Consider the following 21,001-nt stretch of genomic DNA (forward strand, 5'->3'; position numbering starts at 1 on the left):
CATGAGTTTGATAGATTAACTGCCACTTACTGATGTTGTAGCATATTAGTTAACAGCAAATTAATATCATCAGGCATATTTCCTCTTTTATACCTAAAAAATATTAGTATGGAACCAGTCATTCCCATAAATTCTTATCACTCAGTTCTAGGAGAGGCCTTTTAATCTAATTTGGGACAAGATAAGCAGCAATTTCTCCATTTGTTTGCAAACCTGTTACTCATTCAAACCCTTCTCTACCTCAGTTACCTTTTGCTAATGAGAATTTTTTTCTCCTAAAAGCCCAAAAAGCTGCACAGGCATCCCCGTGGGTTTTTCACCATGATTCTCCCTGATGCCCACACACACCCCTGGGCAAGAGAATTTAAAGAGAATTTCAGCAATTTGTGCAGAGGTTCCCATCACTGTCCCTGCCATGGGATGTGATCAGGACCTTTTGTCACACACTGATCTACACCAGGGCACAAAGGTTGATCAAAGGGAATCTTAAAACATCAACCACTACAAGCTTTTAGAATTCCCTAAGTATGGCACAGAGAATATTAAATAATTTTAAAAGAAATCATGAGTAGATACAAAAGCCATAGAACAGAAGTAAACTCAGGGTATATTTTAAATTTTTAGTTCTAGCATGGTATTTTTGGTTTAATATGGAGTGCACAGAGGATGAAACTGTCTTCCAAATGCTACATTTCAAGTTCTTTTCTTTAACATGCCACAAAGCATCAAAACAATTGGTATTTGTGCCCTTGTGCCCTCAGAACATCCCTGTTTTCCAAAGCACCTTCCCAGTTGTGACAATTTAAAGGCAGCACAGCTGAGATTGGTGTCACTGAGACACAGAGTCATGGAGGGAGAGTCAGCCTCCAGCTCGGTGATGACAAACGAGCTCTAAAGGCTGACAGTGCCAACTTCTGCCAAAAAAGAACAGCAAGAGTGACTTTAATGAGCAGCAATCAGATGCAATCAAACCAAAGAAGTGGCTGAGAAGCCTCCCGTGAGAGGAGCAGGGCTGTGTTAATACAGTCAAATATCAGCTATAAAGTAGAGGAAGAGCTCCAAAGAAGGGCTTGGCTGAAGCCCAGAGCCAGCTGGCACAACTGGAACTGCAGAAAACAAAGCTTTGAGGGATCAGGATCCAGCTTATTCTAAAAATATTAATAATGAGATGATTAATAGAGGAGAAGAGAAAAATTACTTACATTATTTTGGGCTATAAACCCAAATGCTGAAGTAAGTAAACATGGATCTCTATTAAATCCTTATCTTCATATTTTCCAGATCCAGCCCATAAGGAAGTAAAGAATGGAGGAAGTGGGTTCAACTAATTAAAAAAGAGGCAATACAGGAGTGCAGCTGTTCCTGCTTAAGCACAGCTTCAGAAAACTTGGTGCAGTTTTGCAACCTTGATCTCCAGGCATTTCACCCCAGTTTCCTTCAGAAGAGGATGAAGACCTTGAATAATCCTGTAGAACACAGCTGACCTTTCATCCAGAGTATCTTTTGTGGGTTTTGTTTTGTTTAAAAGAGGAAAACACTTTTTTAAAAGAATTTTTTTGGGGGGAAAAAAACCCCTGCTATATAATAAAATTAGAATATATACAGAATTAGAAAGCAAAAGTGTTCTGGTAAATTTTTATTTTAATATTTTGGAGTGCTAAGCTAAAACTGGAATATAGATCATATTGCATTTAGATTTTATCAAACAATAAAAAAGAACGACTGGGCCTGGTTTATTTAGAATCTAAGGAGTGTTCTCAATGCAAAGGGGGAAGGAAGAAGTTCTGTGCTGGAATCCTACAAGAGCAAGCATCAAAAAACTAGTGAAATGTGCAGCCCAGTGAAAGGTTCAGCATCTAATGATAAAAGCACAGCAGTGGTTCAAAAGCAAACAAATCCTGCTAGAATGAAAAATCAATGAGCTTTGAGAAATTCTGACAATGAAAAGGTCCCTCTCCCTGTGAGATCAAATGGAGAAGCCCCATTAGCAGAGCAGCCATCTGCCTTTTCCTGCTCCCCACGTCCTGTACCAGCACCCAGGCTACTTTCTCCTTCATCCACACAGGGACATTCACAGTGGAGCAAACAGGACCAAAATTTGGGGGGAAAAAAGAAAAATAAACGAGCTGGGGTGACACAGAAAAGTGCCAGAAATCAGCTCTTAAAACCAAGCCCAAGGCAAGCCAGGCCAGTGCTTGGAAGGCAAGGAAAGGATTCCTTGGTGCACAAAATACCTCCAGTGCCAGGGGAAGGGATGAATCCATGAATCTGAGGCACATCCCACGGGGAAAAGTGATTATTTACACACACACAGAGATTAAATATTGCTGTAAATTCTTTTGCAAGGTTATCCCACACAGCAGTGGGCTAAAGGTTTATGGCAGCCAATGTCAAACAAATGTGATTTCCCTGAATGCAGCTGAATAAACCTGGAGGTGATGGACGAGTTTGGATTATTGATAAGTGTCTCTGACTTGTCCCCTTTGATAACTCTCCAGTGTCTTTCCAGCCAGGCTAAATATTTCTAAAATAATGGCTGAAATACAAACTGTGAGGGAAGAAATTTTACAAGAGACACCGCATAACAAAGTGCAGCAGATAACACAAGTTTAAAAGACAACAGGAGTAAAAATTCCACTCTCTTGAAGAGAAAATTGGCTCTGACTCATCCCCTGAAGGTGACATTTATAAAAAAAAAACCCCAAAGCAACAAGTGGTTTATATTTGGGGTCTGTTTTATCAGCTGATAGTTGAAATCTGACTGTGAGAAAGGCAACATTCTGCTTCTATTCATGGCAGCTCCCTCCTTGCTTTGCATGACTTTCAAAGCAACAAAATAGTTGGGAAATAGATTTCAAAAAGTTCAAGAACTACTCATTAACAGTCAGACATCTGCACTTCCCAAACCACCCAAAACAAAGGCTGGTTCTTAATCCCAGTGGTTCATGTGGACAGCAGACTCTGGGGGAATGCAAGGAGTGTTTTGGCTACAGCACTAATTCTTTGCAGTGAATAAATATATTAATAAAAGTAATGCAAAACACACATATTCCTTTCCAAATTCCCCAAGCGTCTCGTCCTCCCTTCCCCATCCTTGCTGAGGGGTTCTGTTCAATGGACAAACATTGCTCCAATTCCGTGGCCCTTCCAGCTAATTAAGGGGATGTGCCAGTTCTTTACCCCTGGAGTCCAGATCTGGTTCTCTTCAAGGAACTCTGCTCTTCAATAAAAGTTATACTCAAAGTATAGCATGAGCAGAGCAACTTTATACAATGGCTCTGCCATTTATGACATGAGAAAACCATTTTCTCTATTACTATAAACCCTAATGATTCATTTGAAACCAGTAAAGCTGAGGGGGTTTAGCTGCCTTGATGAACTTACACATCCATCGTGGATTCATCTTTTTTAAAAAGCATAAACAGCACAATGCATCAGAAAAACCCAAACCAAATCATTCCCTAGCTTGTGGCTTTATGAGTTACAATAAAAACAACCTTTATTTATTTATTTATTTTTTCCAGCCATAAATATCAGAGAATGTTAAAATTTGACACGGAACCCATCTGAGATCTCGGTGTTGTGCACTGATAAAAGGGATGGCAATAATTTAAGAGATAACACCACCTGCTCGTGCCCCTGGGGAATGAGGTGCAAGCTCTTGGTGGGGTGGTTCAAACAAAACAACATTTACCCAAAAAAACCCCACCCCAAACTGCAGATTTCTTACTTGCAGCAAGAATGCTCAGGACCTCTCGTGGCTTACTGCGATTTCTCAGATGATTTCCAAATGTTTCATTACTGCAGAGTATGGGATACCATTTCTGATCCAGATGCTTAAAAGAACAAATCTAACAGAGAAACTTAATCTGAGCTAGACTTGGCAAATTTTCCAAAGAAAAGAAAAAAAAGAAAAGAAAAAAGTAGAATGATGTTTTGGAAGCTGCTCAAACAAAAGCCAAAATGGAAATATGCCTCTTTCAACCATACCCTGGGCTGCTGTTAAAAATAAGAGGGACACTTAGAGTTTCCACAAGTGTGAAGTGCAGCTGAGCTTTGTAAAATAGAAAACTTCGATGTCAAAACTGCCCAAGAACAGTTCTTTACTTTTATCTTAAGCTAAAGCCACCATTCTCTACATTGTATTAAAAAAAAAAAAAAAATAGAGGTCTTGCATATATATGGAAGATTCTGGATCAATTAGAAAGAAAACATCCATTTTTTTAAAAATTATTATGTTTTAAAAATAGCCCACAGAAGCATGTGGATGGCAGAAGAGTGACACAGCCCCCTACTCAGTAATAATGTAGACTATTTAAACTTTAACCTGGCCATTTCAGAGCACCTAATGAACTTCCAGAGGAGGTTTTTTTCACCTCCAAAGTGAGAAACTGCAGGGACAGAGAGCTCCAATCTGCTTGCAGTCACGTAGGATTTATGTGAATTCAAATGTGCTGAGGTATTGCTTTATCTGATAGCCTTGTTCCTCCCCTGAAGAAAGACAAGGCTCAACCTTTGTACAGCCACAGATCTCTCTATAAACACCAGGAAAATTTCAAATCTTAGCCAATTCTTTTTTTATTATTATTATTTCAAGCCATTCAGAGAGGAGAAAGAACCAAATTTATGTTTGGCTTCACTTACTTCTGGGAAAGAATTTGGCCAAATGTTTGTATTCCATCAAGAGGAAGAAACTATGAACTTCAACAATAAAAATAACCAATACCATATACAAATTACACATGGAAGAATGGTGGTAATTGTCTGTCTTTTCACCCCCCTACCTTATATTATTGCTGTATGGTTGCAATTTAAGAAGCAGAAAAGCTCCCAAAGTAGAATTCCTACAGTGAGCAAGCCAGACAGAACTACTACAGGGAGTATCCCTGCATACCACAGGCTGTGTGGAGTTTAATTATGTAAATCTAGAATTACATATTCACGTTATATAAATCAATTTTATTCTAATTTCCTAGCAAGGAGGAAAAGCTCACAGAACCCAGAGGTATCAGAGTTAGAAAACATCTGCAACAAATCTAATTCCTTTATTCTGCTACAGCCACTTGGCTCCCAAAGTGTGAAAAATGGCTATCACTTAGTAAAGCTGGTGTCCAACTACTTGAAAGCACACTCACTTTGAGAATAAAAGTTTAACTTACAAATGTTCTTACCTTGATTGGAGATTTACATTTTATAATAGGACAGAAATTTATAGGAAGGGAGAGTTCAGTATATTAAATTTATGATGAGTTTAGATGCTTTAACTTCGCCTCGATTTTAATTACGTAACAAGATACCGAAGTCCAATTTTAAAAAAGACCTGAATGCAACCATTAATATAGACATTTAGACTCCTGTCAGTGAATTGTGGAGCTTTTAATTTCCCTGTGCATGACTGCAATGCTGGTTTGAATTCAGCCCCACAATGGCCAAGACATTTCCCAGAGTGATAACAAAGAGAGGTTTTGTTACGGCTGCTGGAGGGGTCAGTGGCAGCTGCACCCTGGGCCTGCCATAATCACTATAAAATACTGGCCTGCAACAATGGCTGCTCATTGGAATATAAAACAATTGGAATGTTGAATCTGGAATTTCAGCAGCTGCTACTGGACATGTTCCATAGCTTTGAAGCATCAGCTATCAGCGCGCTCATTTTCTGTGTCTTCGCATCCCAGATCTCGTTTTTTACCAATAAGAAACATTTGTGGGATTGTACCATTAGTCAGATGCCTGATATAAACCAGCATAAAAATAATCCCACAGAAATGGCAATAATCCTAATCTAAACCATTCCAGAGATGCATTTTGCAAGGCAGTTTCTCCTGCAGCAGAGGAACAGCCTGAAGCACGGAGTGACGGGGAGAGGGGAAAGGACAGAACCTTCCCAGCTCAGATTTTCCTCCAAGCCAGTTTCATCTGCAAAGATACCTGAGTTTGTTTAAGCCAAACTTTATTTATTTTTGCACCAGGAAGCAAGTGAAATGATTGCATTTTGCCACTCACAGCTTCAGTGAGCACTGGCCCTGCCTGATGAAAGATCACTTGATTATCAGCACCAGGCAGACAATAAATCACAGAGCTGTGACTGCCTCAGCACTTTATTGTAAATACACATTGGACCAGCCTAATACCAGGTTTGCCCCTGTATTTTTAAATCTCTCTTTAAGGAATATTTAAAGGAATTATTACATATTTTAAAGCACATTTCAATATAGTGGAATTTAATTCTGCTAAGTTGGATATCAGGTTTTTTCTGGCAGGCACGAGCAGGGAGGAGCAGTGGTAACTGCAGGACAGGATGCAGAGGTTGACATTTATTTCTCACTCAGTAGGATTTAACTTCACTTAAATACAGCCCTCAAGGAATTAAAGAATAAAATATTCAGTCCCTGACACCTAAGAGCTCTCAACCTTCCCAAAGAACAGTGTCAGCATGGATGTGATGATAAATACATGGCAGATCTTACAAACACACACAGAGATATTTACTGAAAAACTGAGCAGCTTCTTCCCAGAGTTATAAATCTGTTTCTTCTTCTTTAATAAGGCTTCAGCAAACAATATTCCCAGGGAGCTGAAAACAGCACTGATCCTACAAGATCACAGAGACAGGAGGAACAAACACATTTTGGCTGAGTGAAAAGAAGCATATTCAGTGTCAAGCACAAGGAAAGCAATTCAGACAGATAATTCCTGGGAGACAAATGATTCTGGCACCAGCAGAAAGAAGCAACATGAAAAACCTTTTCCAAGGTCATCTCTGGCTGCACACCATCAGACTCATGGAAAATATTTAATCCATTGACACAAACTCAGGTGAGTTCCAATATTCCCTGGCCATCAGAACATTATTTCTTGGAAATTCTCCACAAGCAAGTGCTCAAGAGTTGATGTGTGGGTCACAGCCTTTCATATGAAATATAATCACACAGTGAAAAAAAATAGTTCTGTTTAAATGAGTTAATTAAAATTGGTAACTAAGCAGATCAGTTAAACTCAAAGTAGCAGGGAAAGATAAAATGCAGAGCAGAAAAAGAATAGGAAAATACAAATTGTAAAGGAAAATTGTCCAAAGGAAATGTGACAATTTCAGTGCCAAAGCACTGTGGCCATGAGTCCTTTGCAGCCTGATTTGACCATTGGCTGCAATGCTGTGAGTGCTGCTTTAGAGAGGAGTTTATAGGCACTGCTGCTGCATTACAGACAGTGTGCAACACCAAAACTGAAAATTCTGAAAGAAAATTATGATCATGGTTGAAGAATCTCTACATTAATAGTACAGCTGAGCCTGTTCATAGCAATATATTAATTTCAAATAATGCAAGTAAATACTTATTTCTGCAACTATTTTCAATTTTTGTCTGTCAAGTGATTTATCAAGTCAATATCCATGTGCCCAATGATGAACAGTGCAGGAAAGAGGATTTGGTTTCCACAGAACAATTTCATTTTGATTCTTTGGAAGTGTAATATAGGTGTGTGCTTCAGAAATACTCAGTAATGATCTATGTGAAGAGTTTAAAGAATATTTTACAGCTCACAAGCTCCGTTTATTTTAGCTTAAATTGTATGAAGGCGCCACATTTAACTGGTGGTATCAGTTGACATAAGCAACTCTGTAACATCAACCAAATGCAGTCAGACACTACAATTATTCAATGTAAGTAATGTCAGATGAATGTTATTCTCCTCCTAATCCTCCAAGAGATCTTTTTCAGTGCTCACATACAATAAATAATTGCCAGGCACAAACACTTGGCTTCAGAAAGAGCCAACCTTAGATTGTCAACAAAAGGCAGGTTAGGAAAACCCAAGCTTGATGTCACAGTTTGCACGGCATCTTTTCCACAACAAAGCCTGGATCCAAGATCCGACCACTCACAATTTCTAAACCAGATTATAAAGCTAAATCCACGCAAACCCTTAATGGATCAGGATTTTATTTCCAGCCCTGCAAAAACTTCGGTTGCGGCCAAGTCTTATCAGCTACGGTGGCAGCCAGATTACAGGAGCTGTGCCATGGATCAGGGGGAGGCACTCCCAGCTTAAACCAATTACACACTTAGCACAAAGTTGTCAAACTACAGAGCCATGCCAAAGCCTGACAGGTCATTTCTGTCGTGCTTACAAATTTTAAGGAGAATTCTCACTGAAGGGAGAGCCTGGGAAAAAACTGTACGGTGGAAAAGAGCAGCGTTTGGAAATCCAGGAGGGTTTTTAGTGGTGTGGAAAATGAGGGATCCACACTAACTCAGGCTTTACCACTGCAGGTTCTACTGGATTTTTATCAGAAGTCCACGGTTCCAACTCCCCTGCATCTATTCACGGGCAGACAGATCTATTAAATTATTTGCCAGCTGGGAGTCATTTCTTTTACAATAAGCAGCGGAGTGAGAGGTAACTACAAAGCAATCCAGAGCTGTCCTAATTACTCCTTCCAGGCAGGAAAACGTGTGATAAAATGCATGTTTTGTGATTCCCTTCCCCTTTACTCAGCACTGTTAACCTGTAGCTTCTGATGGCTTTTCACAGTGCTCTTAAACCTGGTGAAAAAAAAAAAAAAAACCCAAAAAACCCCAAGACAATCACTGTACAATTTAAGGCCCATAATTAGCAATTATTTCATGCACACTTCACAATAATAATCTGTTACATACTAAAGGGGGAAAGAAACATTAATGAGCTACTTCTGGTGCCTCTCTGTGTACTGTGTTTGCATAATAATGAGGCCCAATCTGCTGGAAAACACCGAAAGGACAAATTAATAAGGTGGTCATTTTTGTCTAATGATGCTTAATACAGTTTGAGCAATCTGCTCGAGACAAAAGACGGGCACTCAGACATAGCCGATTATGCATTCGCGTGGCAGCTGAAATCTTTATTAAACAGAATGATGAATCTGATTAACATGTGATAACAAATATACAGTCTGGGAGCAGGGCCCTGGCACCTCCCGCCAGCTCCGCTCCGGCCCCTCCGAGGCTTTACTCAGATTGAGGTCAGACTGGAATTCCCGATAGGCGCATTAAGATAAAAAAGTTTGCCAAATGTGGTAACGTGCTGGACAAAACAATATCCTGTTATATAAAAAGCTACTGTCTCACCAGCTGACTGTCTAATCAGTGAGAGCAACAACTCCCTTAATAAGTTTAAAATTTTAATTGTGGGTTTCATTCGCCTTTTAGCCTATGAGGGGTGATTTAGAACATTAGCTGAGCTGCATCTTAAAGCACCCCTACATTTTTGTGCCAACAAAATATTCTCTCTAATTCCAAAGTGCTGCCTCCTATTCCATTTCAAAAACACAATTCTGTTCCCAGAGAGCAATATACAATTATTTAAGGCGTTTTAAGCAACACAAAATAATAATAATGACTTATAAGCCACTGATTTCATGTTAATGGAGGTTTCTAGGTCAATGGGGAACACGGGATGAGATTGAATTTGCAGAAATGTAGCAGTAAATTTATACATCTAATTTTCAACTGACCTAATTGATAAAAAAGGAGGTTAAAAAAATGCACCCCACCTCAAATTTAAGTCACAAAAATACAGTGTAACCTCTTTAAAGAGTGACCAAATCTAGGAGTAAATAACAGCTCTTAAATCCAGGGATTCTATTTTAAGCTTGCTTTGCTGGAGCAATGTGATTTCTATTAAATGAACAATTCCTTGCCTTCCAGAACCAACTGTACTTTATTTATAGCCAGCACACGACACGAAGCAATTTAAGATGACACACGATGCCTCATGACAATGAACATGATTTACCACAGGGTGGGCAGCAATAGAAACTCTAATGTTGATTTTATCTCCACAAATATATTGCTCAGCAACAGCAGGAGCTTGGATTCAAGAGTATAGAACTGGGAGCTGAGACTGACTGGAGCACAGCTTCTTCACTTGAATGCATCTGTGTTTGCTCTGCTAAATGATAGCACATAATAAATCATCATTTTCAACTCCTCGGGTTTGTTCTGTGTGCCTTCATTTACATGAATATATCCCCAATTACAAGACAACAGCAGCCAGTGGATTTAGAGCAAGGAGGTGATAAAACTAAAGCTGTATTTACCTCTGGCATCATTCACTCCCAGCCCATCCTACCTTTGTAAATAAATATCATTATTTTCACACACAAAATCAAAAAAACAAAGGAAAAAGATAGTGGTTCCCTTCCTCTCCCCTGAAATCCCACATCCAAGTCACCTGGCACATTAATCTACACCTAGACATGGTTAGATCCAAAGCAGAGATGGTTTCCCAGCTCTGTGGAAGATGATGGGATATTTTTTCCCCCCCAGGCCTCTGCAGAAACAAAGCCATGCATTAAGGGATTAGATGTGTCTCTCCCAAAGCCACGAGCTCTCACAATGACTCCCCAAAGCCAGACCTGGGGGGGGTTGAGCCTCTTGTAGGTCTACAAGGTCCTGAGGTTTCTTTCCAGTGGGTAGAGAAAGAGTAACAGGGAAGAATGGGAAAGGAAGAGACTCATTCAGAAAATCTGCAGGAGTTAACAGAGTATTTTTAGCTAAAAAAAACCCCAGAAGTTCAATCTACAGGTGGGCTGAAAAGAAAACACTGGACTGTTTTATATTTTTAAGCTAAACCCAGCTGATCCCATATTTACACCTGATGGGATGGAAGAGCCACAAAATATTCAGAAGATAAAAAATCAACTCATTCTACCTCTGAGAATCCCCTTCTTTCATATTCTGCCAGCATGAATTCCCTCAGTGGAATATTTAATTATGTCTGATACAAAATGAATGCTAGAAATGCCACAAAATCTTCATGGTGGTGTTTGAAATCCCACAATTCATGGCAAATAATGAATTGTCCCATCACCACACTGTCCCACTCTGCATTTCAAACAGCTTGGACAGCTGATAATGACACAACACAGGCCAAAACATGAGGATCATATTCAGCTTTTGGCAAAGATTCAGTCTCGGAAAATTCTCATTAAACTCAACTGTATTTGTATCCATGGAATAAAAGAAGGAAAATGCAGGGAAGGCAGAGGTGCCCTGGGCTTACCTGCACAGATCACTCAGGATGGAGCCTCATCCTTCACTTCTAAGAGAAAAATACAGAGTTTTCTCATCTAAAATTTCAAAGGGTCCTATTGAGAATTCAGTTTGCTCACACTGAAATACAATACCCATAAATATATTTCTTCTTGTTGACTCCATTAAACCGTGTCCATGTTCGTCCTTCAGGGGCTGATTAACTTCTTCCTTTTCAGTGCCAAAACTAACAGAAAACTACATGGCTGAAAATTCAACTCTACAGCACTTGTGTAAATATGTTTTGTTCTGGTTTTCCTTTCATGAAAGACATGGATGGCTGCTATTTTCCTATTCCTTCTCAGATGTAATAACACAGACATTGCAACAAATTAGGTATAGACAAATATATTCAGTGACCTGAACTCAGTTCTTAACTATCATTTCAAGTCTTTGTGGTAGAAATCAGATAAATCATATTAAATTATCTAGTTAGAGATTCATTCTGCCTTTTACAAAAACAGTATTTTAATATTTCCCGTACAAATCATTCCATGATCATTTTATTAGACAAAATAAACTGATCTGACTTACCCATGACTGCACTTTATTAGTGAAATGAGTAACCTCAGCTCCTATCAAAGGACTTGGAGAAATGGACTGAAGGACACAGCTCCTGCACTGCAAGTAACTCATCAGAGAAGATTCCTTCTCATTCCAAACAGCATTTAAAGACAAACTGCCATCCAGGTCTTTCAAAAAGAAAGAAAAAGTGGTTTATATAGGAATCAAGAGAGATTTTTTTTTTAAGAGATAAAAGTAATTTTATCAGTTGCATTTCACATTTCAAAATGTCAGGAAGATGGTAAAGAATGCTCAGTAATCCCTTCTAAAAATCACATCTCATTAACTGTGCCATCCTCACAGCACTGGATGGGAAACAGAATTGCCCACATATGAAATAAAATACTTTATTTTGGTCTCTGTCACCTGAAAAGCTAAAGGGTTGCACATTCCATAGGTCGACACCTGGAATGGTTCCTGCTTTAACCACAGGGTACACGTGGCCAATTCATGGATTTTCCCTTGTGAGAAATGGAATTTCTCTGCTCATTATCCTTTTCTTTAATTCTTCATCAGGATATTATGAAAGGCCCAATGAATCTGGGAGTGCAGGGGACACTGAGGCTCATCTTCAGTGTTTGTTAAATGTGCAGAACCCACAGAACTTTGAGGGAAAATCTCCCCATGAGCTTCCCAAAAAGTCCAAGGGAGGAGTGTCAATGTTGTGAATGGTATTTAATTTAATTTAATTTAATTTAATTTAAAGTAAAAGGACTTGACAAATGTTAACTGGTATTTATCAGTGAGAATTTACCTTCCACTGGCATCTGATAAACCTTCAAAGTTTCTTTAAGGTGACCAAGACTTGCAGCATCTGAGATGACCAACATGACATTATCATCTTCTGAAACGGCCTCTAGTTTACACTTACAATGATTAATGGATTCTTTACTTCTTATATTGGCATTTCTGAAGAGTTTCCAGATTATTTGCAGCTCACTATTACTGTAGCAAGCTTTTCTCAAAATTCCTATAATTTAAAAAGTGGGGTGTAAGACTTATATACACACATGGTTTTGAATACAGTACTGTTCAACCACGCTGCAAACTTTCCACATTTACAAGATGGGAATTTAGGCCCTGATCCAATACCCACTGCAGGCACTGAAAAGACTTCTATTGCTGTAAATGGCCCCTGGAAGAAGGCCTTCTTTAAAAATTTTTTAATGTGTCCAAAATTTACTTTTCAACAGATAATTTTCCCCTTGTTATTACTCCCAAATCGACCGGTGAGCTTGAATCCACTTTGAATAAAGCCATTTATTTTTTCATTTTCAGGTTTTTTAACTTTCCTCAATCAACTGGCATCTGAGATTCAGTTTAAACAACATAAAACCTCTTGCTGACAACAGCCACCCTGGTAAGTGCAGACACTCCTGTAGCTCAGGATGCTTCTCCTGAGCACTGTGGTTGCATTTCACAGGTTCTGCACTGGGAATATGATGATACAGATAAATTCATGGAGTGAATGAAAAGTTCCTGATGAGATCACCCAAATCTTAAAGGTTCTTTTGGGAAAACAGGGAGGCAAGAAGTGCCTCCATGACCTGGCCCTGCCTAGTGTGGACTTTTCAAACTGGCCTGCTTTTAATAGGTGCAGAAAATGGAATATTTTCCATTCTCTCTCAGGCACGGGTTTGGTTTGCTGAAGAGATTTGTCCTTTCTTGGTTTCATCACATCCAGCCTGTCTGAGCATGAAACATCTCTAATTGTTTCTGCTTGTAACTGATGAGAATATCTTGTAATTAGGTCATTATCACACATGGCCCAGTGGCCTGAAGATGAAGCTTATTTTTAAAAAATAGAGTTGCTGTTATTTTTATCAGCCTTTAGTTATTCCCAAATTAAAATGTCTCACAAAACCACAAAGAATTTCCAAAAGAAGCTCATCCTCACTTTGAACAATGTGTCACAACAGACTAAAACCAAATTAACACAAGGTAGGTTAGACATTAAAGAAGAGCAGTGAATTATCTGGATTTTCAGTCAGATTTCTGATATTTTCATGCAAACAGGCCCTGGATTCACTGAGTTACTGTGCCAAGGTATTACCAAACTTCTCACAGCAACTGGTAGCAAATTAACACCTAATCCTGAGAAGGAACAAACCCCAATGAATGAACCACTATGCTCCAAATAATTCCCTCCAGCCCCCCATAAAGGCAGGAGAAGTTGCCTTCAGTTAACTCTCAAATATCAGATTTAAGCTCAAGACAGGTCAGTGTGGTAGGAGCACTGAATCAAGAAAACTGCCAGAAAAAAAATAATGTATTTTAAATAATTGTTCTTGTCACAATTTCCCTTCTCTCCCCTCAAAGCCTTTCTGCAGGTCTCATTTATCCTGATGCCAAATCCAGTGGAGAAATGAACCAATAATTCTAAAACATCCTTCCAACATCCAAAACTGGGGAAGTGAAAAGTGTGGATGAGAAATCCCATCCTTGGCCATGAAAGAACTGATCTTACCCTGTGCTTTGGGCAGGATTTCAGCTCCACAGACAACACAGTGAAGTCCTTTCCTGCAAGGCTGGCTGTGTGTTTCCTTCTAACAAGGCAATGCACAAATGCATGAAAACACTGATTTGCATATAAAAACTATGCAGATTGAAGCAGGTTTAAACATAAATCAAATTAAATCTATCCAAACTGCTTCAGAGAAATACAGTACTTGAAACACTCAAAGGAGTCTGAGTAGATAGGTGTCATTTATATCAGTTAATGATTCAATATACACAATGGTAAAAATGTTTAACCTTATTTAAATAGAAACACTGTTATCTAAAATAGGAGGGATTTTATAGCCTGTGATACTGTAGGTTATCAATTTGTTGGGAATTTTTGCAGAGGAGCCTGGGATGGGATGGTTGGTGCTTTAGGTGTTATTTCCCATGAGAAACAAAGGTATTGAGTGTGTAAAGCAGAGCTCTGTATATCAGGAAGAAATTATTTCATCGTATTATTTCACTGGAAAAATGATACAATAAATTATTCTTAATTCCCTTGCACCTTCAGACTCAGAACAGGTATTTAATCCATGGATGTGGTACCTTTCTCTCTCGGGAGGAGCCACTTTGCCTAAGGGCAGCTTTCCTTCTCCTGCATCTCCTCTGAACTTTCAATCCTTGAATAAATTCAACATTTTGGTGTTATTTTAGGCAACAGGGGTTATACTGAGCTATTATATCAAAGTAGAAAAAGCATTTTAGCCTTGATAGATGTGATAAATCCAAATAATTGTAAGAAATTCAGTATATTGACTTCCCTTCAATCTGCATTTAATTCTGAGAACTACCATAAATATATTACCTATAAAGAATATTTTTTTACCTCTAAAATACCACATAACACAGTTATTAAATAAAAAGACAAACTAAGAATGAATTTACACCAAATTAACAGTCCACCCCTCACCTTCCAAACCCAGCAGAACACAAAGGGGTTTGATCCACCTGTTGATTTGAGTTTTTAGGGGAAGAGATTTTTTTCAAGAAATCAGAGTATCAAGTGCTGATGTTTCAAGACATGTTTTAGAAATAATGGTTAATTTGATAGAAAGTTGAAATGAGTGTGATTTGACACAAAGCAGGCCTTGCCTGAAAGGATTTCTGATCAAAGGAAGAGGCACCACGAGCTCAAGAAAGGAACAATCTGTCCCAGAGAAGGAAAAGGAGGTGGATTTTCTTCTTTTTTTTAATATTATGGATTTAAAGACAGACAAATCTCCTGAAAAGACAAATAAGAGGCTGTGGGCCACTGGATGAGCAGACAAGTCACAAAGCTTAAGTGATTTCTGTGATCTGTTCAGACACACAAAAAACTGCACCAAGAGGTTTGGGGCAGAAGATAAAAACTGCACCAAGAGGTTTGGGGCAGAAGATTGAGGAAAACTGAGGAATGTGGCTGCAAAGCACCTGCCAGGACAGCTCCAAAGACCAGGGACCAACAGCAACTCCAGCATTATTTACAGAGAAATTAAGAATATTTCTCTTTTTCAATACTGGAATTTCTGTCCCATTAACTAAATCAAATCCATCAGTGAAATCCAGGACACCTAAACCAAGGAAACTTGATCATCAATATTGCAAAAGTTGAACCAAATGCCTTATGCCAAATACTGCTGGTTAAAGAAATGAAATGTTCTTCTCATTCTTGCAGTGTCCAGTTTCATAAAGATGAATTTGTTGTGTAAAGAAAGGGAACAATTTAAATCCTATTGATATGAGCATGTTCACAGCTCTGGAGAGATGGATCAAAAATGTTATTTAGATCAACTTCTATGGAAATTAATTAAGTTAATAATTTCATTTCTACTCTCAAATAAAAAAATATCAATACCTATGAACAAATCTCATATTGCAAAAATCCTGTATCTTCATATGAATGTAGGATGGCAATGAACAATCTTTCCTTGAAAAGTCAGCATGTTTTATTACAGAAAAATCCTGGCTGTTTTCATTGCAGCAAATGAAAGAAACATTAAAATGCTTCAAAAAAAAATAGACTGGGCAAAATTCAAAGGGCTTTGTGTACAATTTATATTTTATATGTTACATGTAAAAAGTGCTTGTAGGATATACAAATGAGAACAGGTTTTGACATGAATAAACACAGAATCCAAGCAAGGGAAATTAGATCCTGTCACAAAAGGAAAATTTAAAGAAACATCTTTTTTTTTTTCTCTGAAGGAGCTTCTCATCTTCATCAAATATCAAAATGTGCACAGCTCCTGCTGGACATTTTGATGTAAGAAATTGGAAGGAATCAAAGTACTGAAGAATAGCCCTGTTTTGGTATTTAGGCTCAATCTATCTATGATTTGATCTGCAAAGACACTCTTCTAAATGTTTTCCTAAAAAACCCCAATTCAACAAATGCACAAAATCATAATTTGGTTAAATGGGTGTTTTGCTTTCTGAGGAAAAAACTTAATTATTTGACTGTATTTAATGGTGGATTAATTAAATCTGTAATGGATAAACCAATAATTCCAAGTCAGATCCTAGTTGTGTTTCTATTCACAATTTCCAGCCATGATGTCCTTTAGCCATTAAGTCAGGATAAAGAATCTTCATTTTATATCTAGAAAACTCACATTGCAAAACTCTCCCAGTGAAAACCCCAGAAATAAAATGAGAAATGGAGCTTGATGGGAGGTTTTGTTCCATGAGGACAAGGAAGGTGCAGCTGCCCTGTGGTGTTTTGAGGGCTGCTCACCACAATCCCCACAGAAACTGTCACCAGGTGCCACTATTGCCCAGCAGAAAGGATGACACACCTTTATTTCTGGATCTGGAAAGGCTGAGTTTCCTTTTAGGGGTGTCCATCTCCTGAGATCCTCCCTGCTCTGCTCCTGCTGCAGCTGCCACCTCTACAGCACCAACTGCACTGTCCCTGCTCCTCACATCCTCCAGGATTCCAGGGGGATTTCTGCCAGCCTCAGCTTTGTCAGTCCCATTCTGTGGTTCTGAGGTGTTGGGGGCAGAAAGCTCAGCAGGGACTGTGGGGTTCTCACATTCCACCCGATTCCCAGGGCTGCAGCAGGCTGGGAGTGGGGCTTCAGTCCTCTGCTGCTCTGGCTCTGCATCATCATAGAGCTCTGGGGTGAAGTAAATGCTTTCATCCTCATCCTCATCCACATTTAATGCTGCAGGCTCAGCTCTCCCTGCTGCTGAGGGGAACTCCCTCCCAGGATCTTCTTCAGCAACTGGAGCCTCAGCGGTTTTAACTGAAAATTGAGCTGTTTCCAAACATGATTCTGGCCCACCTGGCTCATGCTCTGCAATCAATGATGATTGGCATTGCTTTAAATGATCAATAAGGTCACTAGGGCTGTTCACAGGCTCCTGCCCCCTGCCTGTGGCCCTGCAGTTCTTGGCTACAGGAGTTGAAGTCAGTGGTTCAGAGCAGCAAATCTCTTCCACAACATCAGCATTGGTCCAACCATTCATTTTTTCTGTCTCTGTTTTAATTGCTGGCATTTGGGAGGTGCAGTCCATGTGTTTCCTTCTCTGTTTGGCACAGTGAGAATGGCTCTCTACATCAACTTTCTGGTCACCTGTGACAAATCACAAAACATAAATGAGTTCTATCTGATTTACAGCATGTTTAGCACATCACAATTACCACTGTTTTAGAAGGTTTACAGTGATTTTACAGCATTCATTAAAAACAATAACACAAACAAAAGCCCAGATGTTGTAACTATCTCAGCACACGAATTGTCTTAATTAAATGAATAAATTAACAGGCACATAAAGGTAGAATATGGCTGGATTTGAAATTTGTAATCTTTTATATTGTGCTCTTAATCTTATTCACCTTTCTTGATTGAAATGAAATCAGAACCTTTCCTAAAATTTAGGGATGGCTTTTACTTGTGAAGCTGGACCTAGAGGAGATCACATGGAAGGTGTCTCACAGCAATGTCTAAACAACAGATGTGCCTTGAAGCAGGGCTCAACTTGCAATAAATGTTAATCTTGATGTGTTTCAAATATATTTTAAATGATCTTCATGTTGTTCAATGGAAAAAAGAAATTAAAATGAAAACATTTTTGATTGCACTATAAACTTATCAAAGATTATTCTTTTTAAGACAACCAGATGGAAGGAGAATTAATTTCAGTCTGTTGAGCACGACTCCTCCACATTTGTGAATAATTATCATTTTCCACTATAGCACTTCTGTAATTAAAAAAAACCATTTCTTTCTTCCAAAAAAAAAAAAAGAAGATGCAACTCCCATGTGGAATTGCCAGTGGGAATGAACACACTATTTGAAACTGGCAGTGGAAATGCACATACTTTGTTTCAGTGTTGCCGTGCTGTCACTTGGCTGATCCCGCACTGCGGCACCAACTGAGCTGACGGCACAATCCACTTCTGAGCCCAAATTCTCCTCCTGACTTTGAACATCTGGGGACAGAGGAAGGGTGGGGTCTTGCTGGGAGCCCTGAGAGAGGAGCCTGGGCTGTGCAGGGCTGAGCTCTGAGGGGGGATCCCCACCCTGCTGGTTCCTGAGGACGAAGGCGTGCAGCGACTCCAGGGCGCTGCCGAAGCTCCCGTGGTGCCGCAGCTGCTGCCGGATCCACTTGGACAGTCCTGGGGGGACAGAGACACCTCACTGTGAGATAACTGCACACAATACTGTGTTTCACACCACTAAACAGCACCCCGACAGTGCAAATATTCCTCTGTAGGTAGAGCCCCAAAGATTTTAGGGATTTGCTCAAGAAGCTACAACAATTCCTCTTTTCCAGGGCTGGGAATTTGATTTATTCAATGGCAGCAAAATAAAAATATCCTTCTTTTTCTATTAAGAGCCTTTCCCTTTTTCACTTTCCCCATTGTCTATTTGGAATTTTTTCTCACAGGATAAAATATAGAAATTGGAATAAAGAAGAACTGGAATAAATAAGAAATTAAAAGTCTTCTCTCCCTAAAAAAATCTTAACTTCACAGGGAATTTTCTACTAAATATAACACAACAATGACCTCCCCATAAAATGACATTTTCTGTATTGGTTTTGCCCATATTTCTTTTTAGGTTCAAACTGCTGCCTTGCACAAACTTCATTATATCTTTTTGATGTTCATCCTGCTTATTATCACAAATTATTTAAAAGCAACTTACACAGAGTACAGCTATTTATTATCATATTAAGAGGGTCTGATAAAGATTTGAATATAATAAAGCTTTTACAACTTTGTGTCAGATTAATTAACAGAAATTCAGAATCACAACTGTTCTACAACCACAGTTTTATTAAACCACGGTTTTATTATAACCTGCTCCTATCAAAATGATATTTAAAATTCTTAAATCTCAGATGTCTTGAGCATAACAGCTTTTTACATGACACTAAAGGGGTCAAGTAAAAACTGACTGCTTTGATTTTAGAAACCATTTTTGAACCCATTTAAATATTCTTTGAATATCAATTAAAAAAAGAAAAACACAAGAAAAAGCCCCAAACAACAACAGAGAATTTCACTCTTCTGTGAAGTTTTACTTTCTCAGAGAAAGAAATCTTACCAAGTCTTGAACATATGGATTTTTTGTGCTCCTCTATGAATTCTTTGTGTTTACTACAATAATTTGGATGCATTTTTAGTACAAATACATCAGAGAAGGAGCTGGACTCAACTGCAGCAGCTGAGCTCCACCTGCTGACTAAGCCCAGCATGGGCTGCTGAGCTCAGCTCTGCCCAGCAAAAAGGGCAGCAACAAAGCTAAAAACACATTCCCAAGCAGTTTCTTTTCTAATTTTTATTTTATTTAAGGGTTGTGTGCAGGATCTGTTTTATTTCATCTGCGTTTATTTCTACCCAGTATAAAACCACAAACAGAAAATCCTTGTTGTATAGTGAATATTCAGAAGTTCCATTTCTGTTCCATGGTCGTGGCCCATTCTGACCCTTCCTACTCACCTGGATTTGTACAACCACATTTCTGCAATTCAGAGGTTTTAGTATTTTTTCAACATTAGGAAGTTTCCCCAAAAGATTTTCACCTCTTACCAGTTATGTATTTATTTGGGTTGTTCCTGAAGCGGTCGTCGACTAAAATGAGAGCCCCCCAGTCATTCCTGTGCCTTATACACCTGAAAGTGAGGAGAAAAAGAGTTTTTATGAAATTAGAGGGGACACAGCAATAAATCTGTGGGAATTAGGAAAGAGGGATTGCTCTGAGTCAGTTGGAATATGCAAAATTAGACAAGAGTTTTGCTCTTCTACTGCAGGCACCAAAAATTGTTACATGTGTCAGGGAAGCTCCACTTTCCTTCAGCTGTTAAATTTCCATGAAAAGAGGTAAATTAAAAATAAACCACAATAGCCAATCAAACCATTTGTTTCCCACTCTTAACTGGGCAGGGTAAATATTACAGACCTTCCTGCCAGCTTGGAGGAGTGTTCTGGTTTTATCAAAATCCTTCCCCACATCTCAGGTTTGCAAGTTTGGCTCGTGGTTTTATAAGGAATTTGTACCTTTATGTCACTATTTTCTCCATTTAAGTTTAGACCATCCAAATGATAAATTAAACTATAAATAATTGTGACTAAAACTTGATTTAAGTTCAAGCTGATTTCACAGTTATTATTTCACTACTGGTATTCCATAATTGAGAGGTTTTTTAACCTTTTTTTAATTAATGCTCTTCTGTTCCAAAGAGGAATTAATGAAATCAGGCCTGTAACAACAAGAATCCACAATGAGATTTCCTAATGTTACAATTTCTCTCAATTTTCTCTCTCTAAGCCTTCATTTATGTCATCACATTTGCATTAGGACTAATTCAAATAAGAAGAGTTTTCCAGCTGCTCTTTCTGTAGCTCTGTATCCATGATAGAGGCACCTCTGAGAGAG

At 38.8% G+C, this 21,001-nt stretch overlaps 1 protein-coding gene across 1 annotated transcript in view; it reads right to left on the reverse strand.

Moving 5' to 3' along the window:
• Window positions 1-14,648: 14,648 nt before the first annotated feature.
• Window positions 14,649-21,001, reverse strand: part of BRIP1 (BRCA1 interacting DNA helicase 1) — a gene marked incomplete at its 3' end in the record, with an annotated part of 49,812 nt that continues 43,459 nt past the window's right edge. The window contains exons 18-21 of the mRNA XM_083874978.1: window positions 20,155-20,237; window positions 18,439-18,735; window positions 16,910-17,689; window positions 14,649-14,755 (exon numbers count right to left, since the gene is read on the reverse strand). Coding sequence (XP_083731104.1) covers window positions 14,649-14,755; window positions 16,910-17,689; window positions 18,439-18,735; window positions 20,155-20,237 — 1,267 coding nt within the window. The remainder of the gene's footprint in view (window positions 14,756-16,909; window positions 17,690-18,438; window positions 18,736-20,154; window positions 20,238-21,001) is intronic.

This window comes from Zosterops lateralis (assembly GCF_965231275.1).
Source record: "Zosterops lateralis genome assembly, chromosome: 19".
Taxonomy (NCBI): Eukaryota; Metazoa; Chordata; class Aves; order Passeriformes; family Zosteropidae; genus Zosterops; species Zosterops lateralis.